This window comes from Eriocheir sinensis, chromosome 65 (genome assembly GCF_024679095.1).
Source record: "Eriocheir sinensis breed Jianghai 21 chromosome 65, ASM2467909v1, whole genome shotgun sequence".
Lineage (NCBI taxonomy): Eukaryota > Metazoa > Arthropoda > Malacostraca > Decapoda > Varunidae > Eriocheir > Eriocheir sinensis.
In genome coordinates this window covers 461,574-487,481 of record NC_066573.1, presented here as the reverse complement: position 1 = coordinate 487,481, position 25,908 = coordinate 461,574, and the positions used below count along the sequence as shown (strand labels likewise).

Here is a 25,908-nt window from a genome sequence, read left to right as displayed (position 1 = left end):
GCCCACGACCTTGACTCTTCTGAATTTTCCACCACTGTCATTCTATTACTAAATACATCTGTGCTGTTTATCTCTCACCTAACTCTACTAACTATGTAAAATTCTTTGACTATTTGAATTCTAAAGTGGAGCACATCTTGACTCACTCTCCCTTCGCTGAAATCTCCATCTTGGGAGATTTCAATGTTCACCACCAGCTTTGGTTTTCATCCTCTTTCACTGACCAGCCTGGTGAACTAGCCTACAACTTTGCTCTCCTCAACGACCTAGAACAGTTGGTTCAGCACCCTACTCGTATTCCCGACCGTCTTGGAGACAGGCCCAACATTCTAGACTTCTTCCTTACCTCTAATCCTTCTGCTTACTCTGTCAAAAAACGTGTCTCAGCCACGTCCCTCCACCCCGCCCGTGTAATTAGACGCCGTGCATCGCAACAAACCCGTAACCGTGATCCCACAAGTACCACCACCTCTGTTACCAAGCCTCTAGATAACTTAAAAATCCTTAGTTTCAATGCGCGTAGCCTAAGAAACAAATTTGATGAACTAAGATATCTTGCTCTAACAGAAAATTTTGACATAATTGCTATAACCGAAACATTTATCGACACCACAAATATTGATTTAAGTTCCGAATACAACATAGATGGCTACAGACTCTTCAACAAAGATCGTGTAAACCGTAGAGGCGGTGGCGTCGCCCTTTTTGCCAAAAGCTATTTGCAACCCACTGACAAAACACCAAGAAACAGTAACGTTGAACATTTGTGCGTACGAGTAAACATTGCAAAAGTCAGTTTAAATATATCTGTCACCTACAGGCCTCCTGGGCAATCACTCGATGACGACCTTGAATTGTACAGCGTCTTAAGGCAGTCACTTAATAACAACGACTCACTGATATTAGGAGACTTTAACCTCCCCCATATCGACTGGGCGACACTGTCAGGTACAGAAGGCGAGTCACATAGAATGATCGAATTTCTAGAAGAAAATTATCTAAACCAAATGGTTTCTGAGCCAACTCGACAAAATTATATACTCGACCTTGTTATAACGACCCAAGATAATCTAGTCAGTAATGTCACGGTAGGAGAACACCTCGGTTCTTGCGATAATAAATTAGTGCGCGTCGACATTAGAACTCAATCATCAGTGACTGAAAATAAAGTAAAGGTGCCCAATTTCAAAAGAGCTAACTTCGTAGAAATCCGACAAAAACTAACAGAAATACAACTATCAGATGACGGCAACGTAGAGGAAGCCTGGCTAAGCTTTAAAAATCACTTACTCACTCAGCAGAACACATTCGTCCCCTTGTGCGAGAAGCGAATTAACACTAATAAAAGCCCACCGTGGTTTAATAGCGAAATTAAACAATCAGTCAATGAGAGAAAATTGTTTTACAGGTTAAAGAAAGAACAAAGCACGCCCGAAAATATTAGACTTTATAATGATGCCAGGCGACGCGTAAAAAGACTAGTATGTCAGGCAAAGCGTAGATATGAAGAAAATATTGCAGCCAACTGTAAAAATAATCCGAAATCTTTCTTCAGTTACATAAACAACAGAAAGGCGACCAAAAGTGGTATTGGACCTTTAACAAACAACGACGGTGCACTAGTGACTGACAGCCAACACATTGCAAACCTCTTAAACAATTACTTTTCCTCGGTGTTTAATACTAACAGTCTTCCTCCCACTACCACCAACACCAGTACTATTGTAAATCTCGAGCATGCATTGCCTAATTTTGAAATAACAACCGATGAAGTCCTTAAAGCTCTCCATTCACTTAAAACAAATAAAAGTACCGGACCCGAAAAAGTATATCCTATACTGCTTAATTAAAGAAACAAAGAGCGAAATACTCTTCTCCCTCACTACTGTATTCAATATGTCCTTGCGACAAGGCATCGTCCCTTCGGATTGGAAAAAGGCTAACGTGACACCGATTTTTAAGAAAGGAGACAAAAAAATACCAGGAAACTACCGACCCATTAGTCTAACTTCAATTGTAGGTAAGCTACTCGAGAGCATAATTAGAGACAAAATTGTGAGTTACCTCGAAAGCCACTCATTAATTGGGGATTCACAACATGGCTTCCGTAACAAAAGATCCTGCCTGTCAAACCTACTGACCTTCTCAGTTTATGACGTAACCAAATAACTGGACGTAGTCTACTTGATTTCCAAAAAGCGTTTGATAAAGTCCCACATCATAAATTACTTTATAAATTAAAGCAAATATGCATTGACGGTCAAGTAAACCAATTGATCGCGAATTGGTTGAGCAACAGACAATAAAGAGTGGTGATTGACGGATTTAACTCAGAGTGGGCGCCGGTCACTAGTGGCGTCCCTCAGGGCTCGGTTCTTGGCCCAGTGCTCTTCATTATTTACATCAACGATGTGGATGTTGGACTCAATAATCGCATTAGTAAATTTGCAGACGTCACAAAGATTGGTAACTCGGTTCTCACTGACGAAGACAGGCAAAGCCTCCAAGAGGATTTGCACAAAATTTCAGCTTGGTCGGATAAATGGGAGATGCTCTTTAACGTAGACAAGTGCCAGGTCCTTCAAGTTGGAACAAAAAATAAGAAGTTCGAATACGAAATGCGCGGCGTTAAACTCACAAGCGTTCAATGCGTTAAGTACAGTCGTCACAAAAAGTATCGGTGCATAAGGGTGCATGACTACTACTGTAAACGTATCATCCGATGATGTTGTGGGAGGAGGAGCCTGATCGTGCTTGGCTTCTCTGCAAGAACCACAAGCGATTGTTTTGTTTTCATACTCAAGATCCGAAACCAACCCAAATCCCAAATCGAAAGACTGACAGGATGTTATGATGTTAATGTGGTTATCTTCGCCACATGGCCATGCCAAACACAACATGACGCAGGCGACGAGAATGGACAATGTCCAGCAGGCAGCGACTGAAGGAGTGTTGGAAACTATCATCTTTTTTTTTTTTTTCTAAAGTGCGGCAAGAACCTTCACATTTCATCGTCTCCTATCATTAAAAATAACTACATTCATATATCAATAGTTTTGATTTAAAGTTTTTTAATAAATTTATTACGCATAACATGACACACACACACACACACACACACACACACACACACACACATTAAAAGAGAGAGTGATGATTTTTGATTTTAAGAGATAGGAAAATCTCCGCCAGTTATCGGTGGATTAGTAGTATTAGTATTAAAACAGCATATACTTATGAGTGATAAATAATATTTATTTATTTTATGACCGTATTCGGTGTACTACTATACCCTCACATACCTCATTTCATTGATGATGTGATGTGTTTACCTACATGAAAAAATACAAAAAACAAAAAATTTGCTGTTGCATTATCAACGAAACGATTGGCCATTATATAACAAACAATAAATGACAAAACACTAGGTATCAGCTGGGGATGTGATGGCTTGGCATTCACTCACAGCAGAGCTACCAACATGCATCAAGTCAATCCTTTCCATCTTTTCCTGACTTTCTGTCAGAATGATTCGTGCTGTTCGTGCTTCACCTGCTGATAGTTTTTGTGACGACTGTACCTGGGGGTCAAAATCGTGTCAAACCTCAAATTCTCATATCAATGCATCGATGCAGCAAATAAAGCGAACAGAATGTTGGGCTTCATTAAAAGAAACTTTTTATTCAAGAATAAAGATGTAATACTTCCGCTCTACAGTAGTTTAGTCAGACCCCACTTGGAATATGCGGTACAGTTTTGGTCTCCCCACCATGCAAAGGACATTGTTAAACTAGAAGGTGTTCAGCGTCGAGCAACAAAAATGATCCCTTCTTTGCGCAACAAATCCTACGAAAAGGCTTTCCACCCTTAACATGTTCTCTCTTGAGAAACGTCGCCTCCGAGGAAAACTGATCGAATGTTTTAAAATACTTAATGGTTTCACGCATGTAGACATAACAAAATTGTTTATGATCAATGACGCTTTGCGAACGAGGAACAATGGCATAAAACTCAAATGTAGACAAGTAAATTCAGACTGCACCAAATTTTTCTTCACCAACGTTGTATTGCGAGAATGGAATAAGCTCCCACCATCAGTGGTCCAGTGTAACACGATTGACTCCTTTAAAAACAAGCTCGACCGTCACTTCCTTGAACTTAATATTAACTAGAGTAGAAAAGCAACGTTTTGGAGCCATCTGATTAATGTAAAATCACTTAGGTTTAAGGACAGACCACCTAGTCTGGACCATGGGGTCTGTGTGGTCTGATTTTCTATGTAATTCTATGTAATTCAAACTGTTCTCTCCGTTGGGCTCCTCCGATCATAACCTAATTTCTGTTTCCTGTCCTATCGCTCCTGTACATCCTCTGGACCCACCGAAGAGGCGATGCTTCTGGCATTTTGCTTCAGCTCGGTGGGACGACCTGAGGAGAGAGACCCCTCTGTGTGTGCCCAGCGCATCTCAGAAGTGATTGTCTCTGGAATGGAGACATACATTCCATGTTCTTTCTCTGCTCCTCATGCTAAAAAGCCTTGGTTTAATCATGCTTGTTCTCGTGCTATTAAAGATAAAGAGGCAGCTCACAAAAGGTTCCAGAGCCTTCGAACTCCCGTTAACTATGACCTTTACATTTCAGCCCGGAATCGTGCCAAATCTATTCTCCGACTTACCAAAACTTCTTTTATCAATAGAAAATGTCAACACCTTGCTTCTTCTAATTCTTCCCGTGACTTCTGGCATCTAGCCAAAAATATCTCCTCCAATTTCACTTCTCCCTCTTTCCCTCCTCTCCTTAACCCTGACGGCAGCACTGCCGTCTCATCTGTCTCTAAGGCTGAACTCTTCGCTCAAACTTTCTGTAAGAACTCCACCTTGGACGATTCTGGGCATATTCCTCCTACTCATCCTCCCCCCCTGACTCCTTCATGCCTATTATTAAGATTCTTCCAAATGATCTTTTCTATGCCCTCTCTGGCCTCAACTCTCAGAAGGCTTATGGACCTGATGGAGTGCCTCCTATTGTCCTCAAAAAACTGTGCTTCTGTGCTGACACCCTCCCTGGTCAAACTCTTTCGTCTCTGCCTATCAACATCTACCTTTCCTTCCTGCTGGAAGTACGCCTTTGTACAGCCTGTGTCTAAGAAGGGTGACCGTTCCAATCCCTCAAACTACCGCCCTATAGCTTTACTTTCCTGTCTAACTAAAGCTTTTGAATCAATCCTTAACCGGAAGATTCAAAAGCACCTTTCCACTTCTAACCTTCTATCTGATCGCCAGTATGGGTTCCGCAAGGGGCGTTCTACTGGCGATCTTCTTGCTCTCTTAATTGACTCTTGGTCATCGTCTCTTAGCAGTTTCGGTGAAACTTTCTCTGTTGCGCTAGACATATCGAAAGCCTTCGATAGAGTCTGGCACCAGTCTTTGCTTTCTAAACTGCCCTCTTTCGGATTCTATCCCTCTCTCTGTTCCTTTATCTCCAGTTTCCTTTCCGGCCGTTCTATCTCTGCGGTGGTAGACTGTAACTGTTCTTCCCCTAAACCTATCAACAGTGGTGTTCCACAGGGCTCTGTCCTATCACCCACTCTCTTCCTGTTATTCATCAATGATCTTCTTTCCATAACAAACTGTCCTGTCCACTCATACGCTGACGACTCCACTCTGCATTATTCAACTTCTTTCAATAGAAGACCCTCTCAACAGGAAGTACACGACTCCAGACTGGAGGCTGCTGAACGCTTAACCTCAGACCTTGCTATCATTTCCGATTGGGGCAGAAGGAACCATGTGTCCTTCAATGCCTCAAAAACTCAATTTCTCCACCTATCAACTCGACACAATCTTCCAAACACCTATCCCCTATTCTTCGACAACACTCAGCTATCACCATCTTCAACACTAAACATCCTCGGTCTATCCTTTACTCAATATCTCAACTGGAAACTTCATATCTCCTCTCTCGCTAAATCAGCTTCCTCAAGGTTGGGCGTTCTGTATCGTCTTCGCCAGTTCTTCTCCCCCGCTCAGTTGCTGTCCATATACAGGGGCCTTGTCCGCCCTCGTATGGAGTATGCATCTCACGTGTGGGGGGGCTCCACTCACACAGCTCTTCTGGACAGAGTGGAATCTAAGGCCCGTACCTTTCCCTCGACAATGTAGGTACGGCCTCAGACCGTGCCTTCAATCCTTACCACAAGTCGGTCGGGAAGGTAAATGCACATACACACACTGCAGCCTACTTTTCACCTACTAGATATAATGCACGCACGCACATACAAACACACAGTGCTATTCATGGAGGTATAATACCTCCATGGTGCTATTACAGCCATAATATTGTCCGTTCATTCCGTCTGTCCACTCGTGAACGTTGATGTGGCACCTGCGCATTGTGAGTTTGTGATTGCGTGAAGATCATTTGAATGTTTGTGTATACAAAAAATCCTCTAACCATCGTATATGAACCGCAAACAGAAGATTTGCATCGATAATATGTATACCATACAAGAACACGAAGAAACAACTTTTATATCAAACAGTATAGTTTGATCATACTCGAACGATCTATAGCCTTTCAGATACTCATATTTAATCTCATTAAGGGATATAAAGTGACATACGACTCTGCAAGTGTCTATATGTAATGCGGTATCTAGAGTTTTCCTGGGCAAGGCTCCTAATCCTCGAAGATCTGTTTTTCCCTATTTCTCCTAAATAGTTGGTCAGAAGATATTCACAATCATTGATTTAAGACCTTTATTCTTCCTTCACTTGTGGTAGCGTTGAACTAATTCTCATTCAGATTACATCAGGCAAGAAAAATATCCTTTTGGTAGCGTTGAAGACATAATTACAGTAGTCAATAATGGCCGAATTAATCCCTTGATCCTCTTAACTCATTCACCAGAATACAATAATGAGCGTTAGGCTTGCTTGGATGTTACACGGGTTTACAGTCTCCTTCACCTAGCGAGGGTGATATTATTCACAAACGTGGCACGAAAAACAGTTCACTGGTGCTCACATGGGCATAAACAATCTTCTTACAATCTCCTATATCCTTAGTATAATACAGCCTAACCAGCAGACAAAGGGGACGAACCAGGTGGTTACATCCTCGTTAAAGAGAAATACTGCTCAGCCCTGCTACTCCGTGGACTAAACACCCTACGTAGTCAATACGTGTATCATACCGAACACACACCCGAGAGACGCACGTGACAGACCCTTTATCTCCACTCACTTCTCTGTCCGGGGTAAGAGCCAAGGCGTGTCTGTTAGTGTTTGCTGGGTGGGGCTACCTACGCAGCCGCTGCCCGCGGTTCACATCCCTCCCCAGATTTAATTCGAACCCTGATTTGTTCAACCTTGCAACAACCGTCTACGGTACTTTACTCGTCGCATGATATTGGTATAATGGTTCCCCTGAATAGCAAGGTGAAAAATTCTAACTAGAAGCTACTATCTTGTATTAAAATTATGCCCATTATCTCGTATGGAACCGATCACCTACTTTCTGCAGGCGTCAGCATGTATGTCTGTCTGTCTGTCCGTCTGTCTCGGGGGTGTGAGCATCACGCAATAATAATTCAATGTTACTAATAATTCTTACATTAACTTAAATGCTACTTACATTAACTTAACATTACTTACCCATACTTAATACTACGTCCCGGCACTACATATACATAAGAAATTTTGATGTTGCATGTATAAATAACATGGGTACCCTAATATTCGAAATAGCCAAGCATTGCATTCAGCAGTTATTATTTATTATTTTATGTTTTTTTCCCATTATTAATCGTTATTTACATGCAGTAAATTATTAAGATACCCTTTGTTTGCACTTGCAGAGCCAGATGTCTTAACTGAAATGATAAAGAATTTGAAAAACCTTAGATCGTTGGAGAATGTGAGCCACGAAGGTTCCCGCCTGGTTGGTTTCTCTGTGCTTTGAAGGCGCGTGCTGTTGTTGTAAACAAGACAAACATATTCGCTGCAACTATAATATACGACTTACCAACTAGGGAAGATACTTTCTCAGGTTGTTTTAACTGAACCGCAACTATTTGTCACGCCAAATTTGGAAAATAAACATATTTTTCCTCGGAGGTCTGAGGGAAGACACGGGGTAGACCGTGCCTTCCCTTCGTCTCTCCCGCAGACCTTCGTTCCAAAAATGCTAGTGACTATAGGTACGCACCGTCCTTCCCTCCGATCTTCGTCGCTAAACCTTCACGACTCTTGGTACGGACCTAAGGCTCTTCGTCTCATCAGCTCTCCTCCTCCTACTGATAGTCTTCTACCTCTTAAATTCCGTCGCGATGTTGCCTCTCTTTCTATCTTCTATCGATATTTCCACGCTGACTGCTCTTCTGAACTTGCTAACCGCATGCTTCCCCCCCTCCCGCGGCCCCGCTGCACACGGCTTTCTACTTATGCTCATCCCTATACTGACTACTGCTACTACTAGTCTACCACTACATCTACTACTACTACTACTACTACTATTGCTACTATTTACATTACTACTAAAACTACTATAATACCACTACTACTACTACTACTACCAATATATATAATAATAATAATAATAATAATAATAATAATAATAATAATAATAATGATAAAAATATTATTATTATTATTAATAATAATAATAATAATAATAATAATAATAATAATAATAATAACAATAATAATAATAATAATAATGATGATGATGATGATGATAATAATTGTAATAATAGTAATTATAATAATAATAATAATAATAATAATAATAATAATAATAATAATAATAATAATAATAATTAACAATAATAATGATTATAATAGTAGGTGCTACTAATACTAGCTTTTCTACCAATCATACTTTAGTTTGAATATCTTACCTATTGTGGCCATGGCTGCTCCCACGAGGATGAGTAGGACGCCGACGGTGAGTGCTTTGCAGGCGTTCCAGAGACATCGTGTTGTTACTTTGCCCTTCACTGCTTGGATGGACCACTGCCGCCTCGCCTGTGAGCGGCGAGGCTTCAGTGTTTCGCTCCGATGTGGTAGGGCAGGTCCAGCTGCAGCCATAGCTGCCTGACGTAGCTTCGCTGACATGAGGGCCCCGGAGTACATGATTGTGATGATGTATGAATTGCTGATGTTAAAATGGTGATCTCGTTTCGCAAAGGGTATTTGTTAAGGTACTGTCTATGTTATTGTGATAGTACCTTCATGCCTATTTTTTGTGGGAAATGTTTTTGGTTTAAGGCATGATTGATAGGAGCAGACTTATTAATAGAGATATTAGTATGCTATTCTTAGTTGCCTGCAAAATATTATTTTTTGCATCCCTTTCTTTCCTTTATCTCAGCATTCATTTGAGCAATAGCACAACCATCGTTCTAAAACCGCTTAGAGTGACATTGATGTTACCAAATGCCTTGCTTAGCTGCTTCAACCTGCATTTTGTTCTTGCAGTTCTGCTTTTCACGTTTACTTGAGGCTCTATTCCCCGACGTTTTACCTTACCTCGCTTAATTTTACTTTCTCTTTTATCTTATCTAAGTTTGTTCACGACCACAACCACCTTCAACAGCAACAAAACTTTGCCCCGCAAGACCACCAACACCACCAGATTCGCTACAACTACTTCTTCTTTCTACTTTTCTTCTTTCCCTTCTCTTTCTCCTACTTTCCCTTATCTTCTTTTTCCGACAATCCTCTTTTTTCTTCTTCCTCTTCCTGTTTCTTCTTCTCCTCCTTCTCCTCCTTATTATCCTCCTCCTCCTCCTCCTCCTCCTCCTTTTCCTTCGTTTCCTCCTCCCACGGTTGGTGTTGCAGGATAGGCAGCTGAGTTGACACCTGTACAGTGAGGAAAAATAATATAGTTAGTAGGAAATTACTTTACTTTACAAATGCTACAAATTTGTCTTTTTTTTTCTTTATGGCTCTACGAGCGATAACTTAAGTTTATTGTAAGAAAAGTGGTTCTGATAGTTCCTCAAAATGTTATTCACCTACTCTTGTTTTCATAGCGAACACACACACACACACACACACACACACACACACACACACACACACACACGACAACCTTGATCAAGAGTTCTTAACCTTTTGATGACCCCAGACCCCAACTGCATGGATTGCTCAATATGGTCACATACACCTTCGCTTGACTGCGGAAATCGTCATCACCAGTCTTATTTAATATATAATATATAATAGTGAGTCCCATAGCCCCAGCTTTTGGTTCTCATACATCCAGGGGTATGAATGCCCTGGTTAAGAATCCCTGATCTGGATGCAAATCAATTTATACAATATTCTAGAAATTCAATTCCCAAATCATAACCATAACCATATTGACTATGAATATGAAATCAATTTCTACACATTTGCAGTACTTTGTTGACAATGTGTAATATTTGATGGGTTTTACAGAAACGCAAATAGATACCGATATTACTCTACTATATGCGGTATCTGGGTATGGGTAGGACATGTACACCTATTCTAGAAATAGTTATTATTGTTGTTATTATTAATATTATTATTATTATTATTATTATTATTATTATTATTATTATTATTATCATTATTATTATTGTTAGTATTATTGTTATTATTGTAGGCCAAGAATATCAGCCCCTCTGGAGAGTTCAAGGAACTATATACTCAATAAGGCTCCCAGAGGGAAGGACATTGGACTTAGAAAAGAGCAGGTAACCTTAGTAAAAAAAATATAAACTCTGTTCCTAAATAATTGCAGGTGATCAGCTTTAACATCATTTGTAAGCTGGTTCCAGAATTTAGCTGTACATGGAACAAAGCTTCAAGAAAATTGGGACGTATCAAACGTACAACTGAAAATGCCAAATCATTGAGATTTGAAGCAAACCTTGTGAAACAAGACAGAAGAAAAGAAGGAAGGAAGTTTAGAATGTAAAGGATGGTTATGATTATTAAAGATCTTAATAATAGATAATAGAGAGCCAACAATGCGGCGATGGTCAAGATTAATATCTAGATTAGGTAGCAAAAACTTGATCTGATTAAACGCACGGTCAAAGAGCTTCATATTTGAATCTGCAACAGAAGGAAAAACAGGGGAGGAGTACTCATAATGTGGCAATAAAAATGTATAAAAAGAATTCAATACAACAGTGTCGCCAGAAAATATCTTTTTGCACTTGCGAAGAAGATAAACTATCTGAGAGATTGATGAAGTAACAGACCGCAAGTGAGACACCAAATGTTAGTTTAGAGTCTAACGTCACGCCTAATATTTTCAAAGACTTTCAATTCTCAATCACGGAATTATTAAAAACAATATCATGGTGGCAAGGAAGAAGAGACCTGGATCTGCTGATAATGAGATCCTGAGATTTTAAAGGATCCAACTTCCTTCCCCACTGAATTCACCAGGATTAAATTTTGGAGACATTCTCCTCCAAAACATTGGCTGCTGATACTCTGTGTTGGTGAGGGGAGATGGTAGCATAAAGCGATGTATCATCAGCGTATGCCAACATTTTAGAGGATATGCCATTCCGCATATCACTGGTCAATAGAATAAACAACAGGGGCCCCAAGACACTGCCTGAGGAACACAGGACTTCACCGAGATAAAATAATTAAAAGAACCAACAACAATAACGCATTGTTTCCTGTCAGTTAAAAACTCAAGAGATCACATCTAGGACATGCCCTCCTACACCAGAATTTTCCAGTTTAAACAACAATGCTTTGTAATTCACCATATCAAAGGCTGAACTAAAATCAAGAAAAAAGCCAAGATTTATGTCCACAATCGAGAGAAGACTAAACGGCATGTACCAACACCAAAAGAGCATCACAAGTTCCCAAGCAATTCCTAAAGCCAAACTGGTTAGGTGCTAGAAGATTAAAGTCATTGAAGTATTTAGTGAGTAGTTTCCCAAACAAACGCTCAAAAAAAGTTGACAGAATAGGAGTAATAGAGATGGGTCTGTATTCTTCTGGTAAAACTGAAGCAGATTTCTTCGGGATAGGAGTTACATTAGCAATACGCCAACAGATAGGAAAGCGACCTTGCCGAATTAGAATTTTGATAATGACGGACAGTTTAGGAGCTTGGAGTTTTGGAAAATAGCTGGAAAAAGCCAAGAGGATCAGTACCTCCATATGAATCTAAATCAACTGAGCCATCATTCTTATACAGAGGTGGAAGACAAGACTTTACTCCATACAAGAACTGTTTCAAAGCAGACCACCAATTGTGTGGCTGAGTGGCACCAGTGAAAACATCTTTTAAATGTGCATTAAATTAAGATACTGCTACATCATAAAGCCTCTGTTCCTCGGCACGCAATCTAACATAATTATCCAAACAGAACTGCGTACGATAACTAGTCTATAAACGGACAGCAGCTTGTTGAGATGAGCCAACTTGTGCTCATCATTGAACTAGGCCTTATCTTTCAGCCTCAGAAGGAACTCTTCTATTAGGGATTTAAAGAAGAACATGGTTGAGCGATTAAACAGGATATGTTGAACGAAAAATTTGAGAAAAAAAAAACGTAATGTGGTATTATCAGGCACAGGAAAGTTAGTCTGAATTCTGACTGAGAGTGCATAATGGTCAGAAGTAGGCTACCTACAGGAGGAACTACATCAACTTCAACCACCCGAGGGGTATCTGTCAGCATGAGATCAAGACAGTTCCCCGAGACATGAGTGGAGACTGATACAAGCTGATCACAACCAGTAAGATTAAAGAAATCTTGTGCAGCTCTGCGAGCTTGATCAGTAGGAGACAATGACGACGGCCATTCTTTGTGATGGAGATTAAAATTACCAAGAAACACGAAAAAGGCTTTCCTGTTTGATCCCTGGATATTTTCTACGGCTGTAAGCAAACAGTCATATATACTATTATCTGAGTTTGGATTACGATGTACACGAAAAACACAAAAAAAAATGTGAGAAGGGCAAGAAACCTGAAGTCAATCTCATGACAAACAAATTTATGGCAGGAAAGACGATGTGCATTAAAACGAGAGCGTATGTACACACACAGTCCTTGAGCTTTGGGTATATATATACGTTTAAGTAAAACTGCCTTGCAAAAAACAGAAATAACAAGTTCAGATACATACCTCATATTAGAAACAAGAGTTTCAGAGCAATATAAGATGTCATAATTAGCTGAGGCAACAGAGATATCATGCAAATTAGCTTTCAAGCCACAAGCATAAGAGCAAAGGATTCTGGCATGCATATTGGCAGGACCAGGGTTAAAATGAACATCACTGGACATAATGACTAGAATCGAGATAAAAAGAGTAAAACAAAAACAGAAAAAAATGTAAACAAAATGTGAAATAACAATAAAACCCGGAGACTTTTAGCACCCTCTAATCATTAAAGGCCTGCCCGGGACTGAGGGCCATAACCAAAAGACTTCATACATATAAAACACCAAAACTATATATTAACAGCGGTGACTTGCTAATACACGAAACACCTCCAAACACTTGGGGGCTGTAAGATTGGCAGTGGTGAGGAAGGCAGACAAACAAGGCGAGGAAGAGAAAAGAGGCAGCTTGGAGAACTTGAGGACGCTGCGCACCTCATCCAGAAAGATCTGGAGGTGTATCAATCAACCTCTCCAGTAAGTACAAGTCATCCATGATAAAAGAATATTCTTTATTAGATTAGATTCTTAATTAGAATGTGTAAATGTCTACTGAAGGTTTTAAAGCTGAATATATATATATATATATATATATATATATATATATATATATATATATATATATATATATATATATATATATATATATATATATAAGGGGAGGCGGTGGCTGAATGGATAGCGTGAGGGCGCCGCGTTCAGGACGACGCGAGTTCAATCCCCGTCCGGTGCCACCAAGCTGGGATTTTTCAGCCGCCGCCGAGTGGCTTAAAACTACCTACATGCTGTCCAGAAGACCACCTATCAACCCGGACTCTAGATTCTAGGATTAAAGATGAGCTCCGGGAGGGCAGCATGAGCCAATGCAAGCGCCATTATAAACACTCGCCTGCGCCAGAACGGGCTTGGCCGACCATCAGGCCCCACCGGGAAAAAGCCTACCGGCGCAATAGGCCACGACGTAAAAAAAAAAAAAAAGGAAAAAAAAAATTATACATTTATAGACCTCCAAAGAGCAATGTAAATAATTTCCTCAAAACACTTAGTGATACTTTAACTTTAGAAAGTAGAATAAAATTACCACTGTATTAATGTATTTCACTACTTAAACCTGGACTTACTGCATTGTAATGATGATACGACTGTGCAAGAATTCATTAACTTGATGTACAGTCGCGATATGAAGTGATGTCGCCGCTCTCAAAATGTTTCGTACGGGAGCATTTGAATGTAACAGAAGTGATGTGTATTTATTATTTATGTTATAATGTTTGTTTTTTTAATATTAAATCGTTAATATGTTGGTAAAAACAAATAAAAAACAGTAGTTACACAATTGTTTAAAAATGCGACTGCGAAATACATGTGTATTCTTCACAGCTTAATTATATAAAACAATTTTATAGCTCTTGTGTGTGTGCTTTTTCTTGAAAAACAGTTGTTATTAGTTAGATCAGATTATATATATATATATATATATATATTATATATATATTTATATATATATATATATATTGTCATACTGACATTATTATTACACACGCACAGTATGACGCACACAGTGAATATTTGCTGGCATTACTTTTTTAGTTATATTGATTGAAACGATCAAATAATAAGGTTTCAATATAAACACCTTTATTATGATTTATTTTGGCTTTTATCTTTATTTATCTATATATATATATAAATATATAGTAACACGAATCAGAAATGATGATGAATGACGAATGCCTTTTCTTGAACTATCATATATCCTGCGCCTCTACGAACACTCGACCATAGCCTACACCTACCATACGCTGGCCATTATTAGCCTACTGATTATACCCCCCCCCACCTCCCCACATCATGGCCATTATAATTTTTTCCCATCCTCGATTATTCTATGGCACTTATGGCTGTGGACATGTTCCACTGATCACCTCAAGTCATCATTGAGCACTACAAGCACGGGGGCTCTTCCCTTGATCACTATCAAGTCCATCAAAGCCGAAAGTTTTGTTTGAGTTATATTATATTGTTATAAACGAGGGCAGCGTTAATGAAAGGCTGAAATATGTTAAATGAATATGACGCGATGACGTCATCATCAAAAATTAAAATAAATTAATTATAAAAATAATCCTAGGATATCGACGTCCTATATATTGTGCATATGGTGATTTATTGTTGTCAATGATGATCAAAAAATAATTAATTTTTCTGTTTGATATAACGATACTTGCGTGATCGAAAATAAACGTACACGGCGACATCACTTCATATCGCGACTGTACTCGTTCTTTCTGTTTCTTCAAGCTGCAGAACCCAAAGTCTATATATACCAAGTCAAGTCATACGCAGCTTTGTGGGAGGAGACACGGCAGAGGCGTGGCTTATGCGTGACGTTGCTTGGAGCCAAACTAAAGAATGTAGAAACAGGGATTTAAAGAAAACGAAGAAAGGCAGACTAATTTAAATCAATCACTTCAACATGACCCCTCTCACACCCCACACCACCGTTTGTAGGCATTGGAATTACAGTCACGCATAGCACAATAAAAAAGGCTTATTTTTTCATCAGTGGCTTGCCTGCATATCCAAAGTGCACACACGGCCGCAACTTTAGTCACCCCGTGAACTGGCTTCAAGTGACGTCATCGTCATCCCGCTGCTCCGCTCCAAACCGACCCCTGCGCGTGCTGGTCGCAGTTTTGAAGGCAGAGTGACTTAACTTGGTATATATAGACTTTGACAGGACCAAAAAGAACAACTGCTACGTCAGCCACTTTGTTAGTTCATAAAAATATATGGCAATTACATGATTTTCGCAGATATAATTCATTGCTTCACAGTAATTTCTCAATTTAAATGTCAATACTTCCCTCAACACTTTCTTTATATTACCAAGAAAATAATAAATCATATAATCTGGGATAAATTCATTAATGCTTTTGCCCAGACTGCCTACAGTGACATCATACAATATGCTTGTCTTCATAATTGTTATAATATATTTTTTAAGTTTAGTCTGCTTTTTGAGGACTATTTTTCAAGAAAAGAAGTTTACAGTAAATTGTAAACTGAGCGAAGTTCATGTATTACTCCAGCTCTAATGAACGACATCAGATAACTCGACAGATTGGAAAGACGCTCATAACAGGCTCACCTAACATCACCAAATGTGGGGTACAAACTTGGCGGAGGGACTTTTTTATTGTGACGCGAGAGGCGCAGTAGTGGGCTACAGAGTAGCCTATCTGGATTTTTTTTATTTTTTTTATTTATGATCCACGAGACATCCTAAAGTTAAATCAAAGTATGTGCTTATCTTTGTATTCATACACACACTGGTAATATTTATGTGATGTCTGATTCACTTAATTGAGTGAAATTCTCTTGTGATAAACAGTCACAAATTCATGTCACTAGTAAAAATGAAACTAGTAATGTAAGTTAAGCCTCCATGAAATATACACAAATAGATAAATATGAAAGCTCACGAAGTCACAGTAAGTGACATCACCTGCTTACCGCAGTAAAAATATGCTTATTTAAGATACCTGATACCAGCAAAATGCCGTGCGTTGCTGCCTCGGGCCACAGTTGCCGTATAAAATATATACGTATTTTCATATTATTGTTCTGTTGTTTGTTTTATGTTCTGTTCAAGAAAAAGAATACCCATAATTTTAGTTAGTGTTTGGTAATACGTATTCTTTACGAAATACAATTATAACATTACCGACTATAAGTTAGGAAACATACTGAACCCTGGATCGGTTATGGTGATGTTAGATGCACCTATTGGCCATTAGCATACACGGAATACAAAAGGTATTTGTTATGACAAATTAGCATCAACTTGCGAGTTATTATTTTTTTTACAGCAAAGGAGACTTAAAGGCTTAAAAAAAGAAAACAATAATGAAAAAAAAAGCCCGCTACTTACTGCCCCTAAAAAGATTGGAGAGGAGTGGCCGAAAGAGAAGTCATTTTCGGGAGGAGAGGTGTCCTGATACCCTCTTCTTGAAAGAGTCGTAGGCAGGAGGAAATACAGATGAAGGAAGATTGTTCCAGAGTTTCCAGCGTAAGGGATGAACGAGTGAAGATGATGGTTAAATCTTGCATAAGGGTTTTGGACTGTATAAGGATAAGCCTGAGTAGAAAGATGTGTGTGGCGAGGCCGCGGGAGGGGAGGAAGGCATGCAGTTAGCAAGTTCAGAAGAGTAGTCAGCATGAAAATACCGATAGAAAATAGAAAGAGAGGCAACATGGCGGTGGAATTAAAAGGTAGAAGACTATCAGTAAGAGGAGGAGAGCTGATTAGACGAAGAGCCTTAGACTCCACTCTGTCCAGAAGAGCTGTGTGAGTGGAGCCCCTCACACGTGAGATGCATACTCCATACGAGGGCGGACAAGGCCCCTGTATATGGATAGCAACTGTGCGGAGGAGAAGAACTGGCGGAGACGATACAGAACGCCCAACCTCGAGGAAGTTGATTTAGTGAGAGAGAAGATGTGAAGTTTCCAGTTAAGATTTTGAGTTAAGGATAGATCGAGGATATTTAGTGTTGAAGAAGGTGACAGCTGAGTGTTGTCGAAGAATAGGGGATAGATGTTTGGAAGATTGTGTCGAGTTGATAGGTGGAGAAATTGAGTTTTTGAGGCATTGAAGGACACAAGGTTCCTTTTACCCCAATCGAAAATGATAGCGAGGTCTGTGGTTAAGCATTCTGCAGCCTCCAGTCTGGAGTCATGTAATTCCTGTTGAGAGGGTCATCTATTGAAAGAAGTTGAATAATGCAGAGTGGAGTCGTCAGCGTATGAGTGGATAGGACAGTTTGTTATGGAAAGAAGATCATTGATGAGTAACAGGAAGAGAGTGGGTGATTGGATAGAGCCCTGTGGATAGGTTTAGGGGAAGAACAGTGACCGTTTATCACTGCAGAGATAGAACGGCCGGAAAGGAAACTGAAGATAAAGGAACAGAAAGAAGGATAGAATCCGAAAGAGGGCAGCTTAGAAAGCAAAGACTTGTGCCAGACTCTATCGAAGGCTTTCGATATGTCTAACGCAACTGAGAAAGTTCACCGAAACGGCTAAGAGAGGATGACCAAGAGTCAGTTAAGGGGAGCGTCTGGGGGGGTATTTTTGATGAATATTTTTAATTCCTCGAAATTCACTTTATGGGCTCATCATACCAGGGATACAATGGGGTGTCACGTGGCGAGGTTAGTTTTTTAAAATTTAAATCCTCGCGCGGTCTGGCGGCCCTTTAAATATCTGGTAGTGTTGCCATACAGAGCGCTTTACGCGCCAAAATATGCATACATGAATCAGTGCTTTTATGTCCGTAATTTTTGCAATAGAGGATATTTTTTTACACAGGGTTAGAGTTACATTGACATTCATTACCAATACATTGTCATCGGAGAGCAGAATCGATGGGCGATCGATAAATTTAGTTTTCCTTCGTTTTCTCAAAACAGGGTCACACGCGCATTTATTTGATATTTCTAAGTTATTTATGGACCTAGCACAAACATAAAGATAGCGTTGGAAAGAGAAAAAAAATTAGCTATAAATGCTAGTGATCAGAATCTGGATAAACATCATCAAAATTTTTATATAAATTTTCTAAGTTTAAACTTTGAACAAAAAAAAAAAAAAAAAAAATGGAAAAGTAATCTCTAGGAATACACTTATTTTGTATGCCCGTTCCAGTGGTGTTTTTATTTTTGAGCTATCTAAACTCTAAATATGCTTTTTTTCAATTTCAAAATTTTGAAATTTTTGAAAAAAAATTCATAAATTTTTTTTTTTCAACAAATCTTCACCAAAACTGTACATGATGTTCCTACTCAAGGTACACATCACCTGTGAGAAAATGGTGATCCTCTGATAATATCTTAGAACATGGCAGACGCTCCCCTTAAGAGAGCAAGAAGATCGCCAGTAGAACGCCCCTTGGGGAACCCATACTGGCGATCAGATAGAAGGTTAGAAGTTAAAAGGTACTTTTGGATCTTCCGGTTAAGGATTGATTCAAAAGCTTTAGATAGACAGGAAAGTAAAGATATACGGCGGTAGTTTGAGGGGTTGGAACGGTCACCCTTCTTAGGCACAGGCTGTATGAAGGCATACTTCCAGCAGGAAGGAAAGGTAGATGTTGGCAGAGGCGAAAGAGTTTGACCAGGAAGGGTGTCAGCACCGAGGCACAGTTTTTAAGGACAATAGGAGGCACTCCATCAGGTCCATAAGCCTTCCGAGAGTTGAGGCCGGAGAGGGCATAGAAAACATCATTCCGAAGAATCTTAATAACAGGCATAAAGGAGTCAGAGGGCCGCTATTGCAGAAAAGGCCCGGTTCCCTTAAATCTTAAGAACAGGACGCGAACCCGCGTCCTCCTGGACCTGGGGCCAGTGTAGCAGTAGGAATGGGACCCTCGGTAGGAAAAGGATCCTCGTGCGCATGCGCTGCTGTCTCGAAAACACACGCATGAACACACACACACACACACACACACACACACACACACATACAGGGCTGTCATTTTTTAGGTAATTAACTCAGATTAATGTAATCTCACCTCATTCAGGGTTATTCTGAGGTAATGAGATTTTTAAGATAATTCTGGGGTAATTTAAGTAGCAGTGGTATTTCTGACGTAATTGAAGTACTTGACAACACTGCCTGATCACTCCCCGCCAGACACTGTTCACATATAGGTCATTGCTTGATTATTACTTGAAAGTGCAACAGCCACTCGCTCCAGCTACCATTGAGGGAGGTTAGGGTTTTTTTGTGGAATACAAATATTTTGTAGCTCATCAGCATATCTTGGAATTAGTTCACAGAGTTGTGCAGTGACTCCAATTCAAAATTAGGGATATCTATATGGCTTTTGTGAAATAAGCCACTTACTGGGCATGATAATTTGAATACAGTAAACTGATAATTATGTGCATGTTGGGTATGTTGCTTAGTTGTGGTATCATGAATGAAGTAGATGTGGTGATGTGAATTTGTCAGGAGCTGCTGGTTGCTAATAGAAAGCCCTCTTCCTCATAAATTATGCAATTTAACTTGCATGTTGAGCTTTAACATCCTACTTTTTAAACTGCAAAATTAAATAGGGCCATTATTACCCTTTACCATTAGAATTCTTAGATAATCATTACATATGTAATAATGCATTTACTATGTACGTATAATACTTATTTGAAAAAAAAAATATATATATTTAGTAATTCTAGTAATTCTAGTAATTCTAGTAATTTAGTAATTCTAGAGTAACGTAGAGTAAAATCTGAGATAAATCTTTAAATCTAATGTAATTTCCCTCAAAATCTAAGGTAATTACGAAATTCAATTCTGAGAGCCCTGCACACACACACGCTCGCTCGCTCTCTCGTGGTGGTGCTTTCCTCAGAGGATAACCAAGGGGAGGTTCTCTGGCCTGATTTCACCATATTCCTAGTTTTTTTTTATAATATTACCACGCTGCCCACGACTGTGTGGTGTATGGGAGGTACATGTACGTTGTCCTCTACCCCACAAATACGCTTTGACTATTTTTTTAGGAGTAAGCAATCAATATTTAGTTTATTTAGCGAGACATCCTACTGTTTTTTTTGTTGTTTTTTTTAAGTCTTCGCCTGTAGCGCCGGTGGGATTTCTTCAGGGGTCTGGTGGTCGGCCCAAGCCCGTCATGGTGCTGGCATTATTTATATCGGCGCCATTTATGCTTGGCTCATGCTGCCCCCCAGAACTCATTCTTAATTCATTTGGACGGTTTCTTCTAGAGTCCGGGTTGATGGGTGGTCTTCAGGACAACATGTGGGTAGTCTTAGGCCACTCGGCGGAAGCTGAAAAGTCCCAGGTGGTAGCGGACAGATTCGAACCGACGATGTCTATGGCGCGGTGAGTGCGGGGCCCGCACGATAACCACTCAGCCATATATCGTCCAGCCGAGTGTTAAAATGACCAGTGCTGTACAATATATATATATATATATTTATATATTTATATATATATATATATATATATATATATATATATTTATATTTTTTTTTTTACAACAAAGGAGGCAGCTCAAGGTCACATACTCACACACACAATATATATATATATATATATATATATATATATATATATATATATATATATATATATATATATAGAGAGAGAGAGAGAGAGAGAGAGAGAGAGAGAGAGAGAGAGAGAGAGAGAGAGAGAGAGAGAGAGAGAGGAGATTGTATCAGATAAAGGTGTTGTTAAAAGGGATGGCTAGGTCGGCGATTATTATTTTCTTCAATGTACTTTCTTTTTGTCTTAGTAGTGTTCTATTCTCTTTTAATAGGAGTTGTATGACTTCGCCGTAGCTAGTCACTTGGCTGGATCCGGATTTCGGGTTCTTAACCCTTCATCAGCAGCTAGTAGAGAGATGTTCCTTCCCCTGGTGTTGAGGTGAGAATGGTAAGTGGATCGTTCGTTCGTTAGGGATTTACCACCTAAAAAGGGGGAACGGGCCTTTGTCCATTGACGGCCCGTCGCAGGGGGGAACCCGCCGCTGGCGTGCGGCGGGTGTGGGGAAGCCTCCGCCGCCGCCACAGCCACGGGTAGAAGCCGGCGAGCAGCGACGGAGGCACGGGTCCTCCGAGCAGGCGCTCAGGAGCAGCCCGTAGCTGAGCCGAGCGAGCAACTCAGCAGTCTATAGGTGGCCCAGAGGCCGGGAAAGTCGCTCGCTCGACGAGTGCTGGCGGGGATGGCGCGCGGCTCCTTTTAAGCTGGAGCCTCGCTGCTACTCTCCTCTGGGCGGGACGCTGATTGGCTCGTCCCGCGTCCCTCGTGCGCGCGCATCGATGATTAATAGCTGCCTGTTTGTCGGCACATGCTCGGTAGGGCCTGTAGGTCCTCAGCCTGGATGTTGAGTTTTGGCTTGAGTTCTTGTATGTACAAGGCCTCCAATATTGGGAGTCGTCGCCTATCCTGGCAGGTATCCAGAATTTCTATGTTTTCTTCCAGGGTGCTTCTTGTTATTGTCTCTCCGTGTTCTTCTCGAAGGTGTTTTTTGGGGGCTCCGGCAGATAGATGGAATGTAAGTCGCCGAGACAGCCTCATTGTCGTCATGCCGATATACGAGGAGGAGAGGACTTCGCAGTTTCCTCTAGTGCAGTTGAACCTGTATATGACATCAGACTTCTGGGTTGTCTCTTTATCCGGGCGAGTATTGTTTTTCAGTAGGAGGTGGCTTGTTTTCTTGTTTTTGTAGTATATTCGGAGGCTGATCTTCTTCTCCTGGTTTGTGGGTTTTAGGTTGCGGTGCACTATCTGCCTCATGATCCTTTCTTCTTCCTTGTGTGATGTCGAGAAGAATGCTCTGTAGAAGATGGTAATTTCTTGCTTCTTTTCTGTTGTTTTTGGTTTGTGCCAGCTATCCATGATCTTCTTGGTGTGGCGGTTGATTTCAATCTCGCTGAAGCCGTTATTGAGTAGAACTTGTGTTGAGCGCTCTAAACAATACTCGTCCGGATAAAGAGACAACCCAGAATATATATATATATATATATATATATATATATATATATATATATATATATAGAGAGAGAGAGAGAGATATATATATATATATATATATATATATATATATATATATATATATATATATATATATATATAATATATATATATTTTTTTTTACGTCTTGGCCTATTGCGCCGGTAGGCTTCTTCCCGGTGGATCCTGATGGACGGTCCAAGGCTTCTTCCTGGTGGGTCCTGATGGTCGGCCCAGCTCGTTCTGGCGCAGGCGAGTGTTTATAGTGGCGCCATCTTGCATTGGCTCATGCTGCCCTCCCGGAGCTCATCTTTAATCCTAGAATCTAGAGTCCGCGTTGATAGGTGGTCTTCTGGACAGCATGTGGGTAGTATTGAGCCACTCGGCGGCGGCTGAAAAATCCCAGCTTGGTGGCACCGGTCGGAGATTGGACTCGCGTCCTCCTAAACGCAGGGCCGTCTTGCTATCCGTTCTGCCACCGCCCATATATATATATATATATATATATATATATATATATATATATATATATATATATATATATATATATATATATATATATATATTTTTTTTTTACTTTGTTGCCTATTGCGCCGGTAGGCATCTTCCCGGTGGGGCCTGATGGTCGGCCCAAGGCTTCTTCCAGGTGGGGCCTGATGGTCGGCCCAGCCCGTTCTGGCGCAGGCGAGTGTTTATAGTGGCGCCATCTTGCATTGGCTCATGCTGCCCCCCGGAACTCGTTCTTGATTCGCTTGGACGGCTTCCTCTAGAGTCCGGGTTGATGGGTGGTCTTCAGGACAGCATGTGGGTAGTTTTAAGCCACTCGGCGGTGACTGAAAAATCCGAGTGGTAGCGTGAGGATTCGAACCCGCGTCGTCCATCACGCGGCGAATGTGGGTCCAGTACGCTATCACTTCGGCCACCGCCTACCCTAAATATATATATATATATATATATATATATATATATATATATATATATATATATATATATATATATATATATATATATATATATATATATGTAAATATATACATATATATATATATATATATATATATATATATATATATATATATATATATATATATATATATATATATATATATATATATATATATATATATATATATATATATATATATATATATATATATATATATATATATATATATATATATATATATATATATATATATATATATTTTTTACGTCTTGGCCTATTGCGCCGGTAGGCTTCTTCCCGGTGGATCCTGATGGACGGTCCAAGGCTTCTTCCCGGTGGGTCCTGATGGTCGGCCCAGCCCGTTCTGGCGCAGGCGAGTGTTTATAGTGGGGCCATCTTGCATTGGCTCATGCTGCCCTCCCGGAGCTCATCTTTAATCCTAGAATCTAGAGTCCGCGTTGATAGGTGGTCTTCTAGACAGCATGTGGGTAGTTTTAAGCCACTCGACGGCGGCTGAAAAATCCCAGCTTGGTGGCACCGGTCGGGAATTGAACTCCCGTCCTCCTAAACACGGGGCCGTCTTGCTATCCGTTCAGCCACCGCCTAAATATATATATATATATATATATATATATATATATATATATATATATATATATATATATATATATATCATAAAACAATAAATGAGTATAACTACACTATTGATTGATGGCCTACTGCTGAAAAACCTCTCTCTCTCTCTCTCTCTCTCTCTCTCTCTCTCTCTCTCTCTGAGAGTTCTGCGGCAGAGTTCCTCGTCGAAGACGGAACTATTGCTATCCTGGTGCTGGGATCGACGATGTAACAGCTGCTCTTGAGGAGGTCTCCGCCCAGGCTACTAATGATTCACTGTTTGTTTTTCACACAGGTACGAACGACGTCACCACGACACGGTCTGAGGAACTGCTGGACAAGTACCGTAGGCTCATCCAGCAGTATAAGTCTAAATCCCCTAACATTTTGATTTCAGGAGTTCTTTCACGGACGTGGGCGGAGAGCGACTTCTTCAGCAAGGCCTACAGCCTCAACAACCGCTTACAGACTCTTTGCACAGAGCTTGACGTTGAGTTCTTCAATGCCTGGGACAATTTCTACGGACAAAGTGAACTCTTCCACAGGGACGGAATAAACCTGTCCCCCATCGGGGCAGCCAGATTCGGAAGGCTCTTAAACGACGCAGTACGTGACACCCGATCAAAAAACGACTCTCAGCCACGCCCCTCCACCCCACCCGTGTAAATAGACGCCATGCATCGCAACAAACTCGTAACCGTGATCCCGCAAGTACCACCACCTCTATTACCAAGCCTCTAGATAACTTAAAAATCCTTAGTTTCAATGCGCGTAGCCTAAGAAACGATGATGAACTGAGATGTCTTGCTCTAACAGAAAATTTTGACATAATTGCTATAACCGAAACATTTATCGACACCACAAATATTGATTTAAGTTCCGAATACAACATAGATGGCTACAGACTCTTCAACTACGATCGTGTAAACCGTAGAGGCGGTGGCGTCGCCCTTTTTGTCAAAAGCTATTTGCAACCCACTGACAAAACACCAAAAGACAGTAACGTTGAACATTTGTGCTTGCGAGTAAACATTGCAAAAGTCAATTTAAATATATCTGTCACCTACACGCCTCCCGGGCAATCAGTCGATGACGATCTTGAAATTTAAAGCGTTTTAAGGCAGTCACTTAATAACAACGACTCACTGATATTAGGAGACTTTAACCTCCCCCATATCGAGTGGGCGACATTGTCAGGTACAGAAGGCGAGTCACATAGAATGATCGAATTTTTAGAAGAAAATTATCTAAGCCAAATGGTCTCTGAACCAACTCGACAAAATAACATACTCGACCTTGTAATAACTACCGAAGATAACCTAGTTAGTAATGTCACGGTAGGAGAACACCTCGGTTCTTGCGATCATAAATTAGTGCGCGTCGACATTAGAGCTCAAACATCAGTGACTGAAAATAAAGTAAAGGTGCCCAATATCAAAAGAGCTAACTTCGTAGAAATCCGACAAAAACTAACAGAAATACAACTATCAGATGACGGCAATGTAGAGGAAGCCTGGCTGAGCTTTAAAAATCATTTACTCACTCAGCAGAACACATTCGTCCCCTTGTGCGAGAAGCGAAATAACACTAATAAAAGCCCACCTTGGTTTAATAGCGAAATTAAA

At 40.3% G+C, this 25,908-nt stretch overlaps 1 protein-coding gene across 1 annotated transcript in view; it reads right to left on the bottom strand.

The window, feature by feature from the left end:
- Positions 1 to 25,908, bottom strand: part of LOC126987490 (uncharacterized) — a 95,787-nt gene that overhangs the window by 52,477 nt on the left and 17,402 nt on the right. The window contains exon 2 of the mRNA XM_050844456.1: positions 8,900 to 9,863. Within this exon, the coding sequence (XP_050700413.1) occupies positions 8,900 to 9,134 (235 nt within the window). The 5' untranslated portion in view covers positions 9,135 to 9,863. The remainder of the gene's footprint in view (positions 1 to 8,899; positions 9,864 to 25,908) is intronic.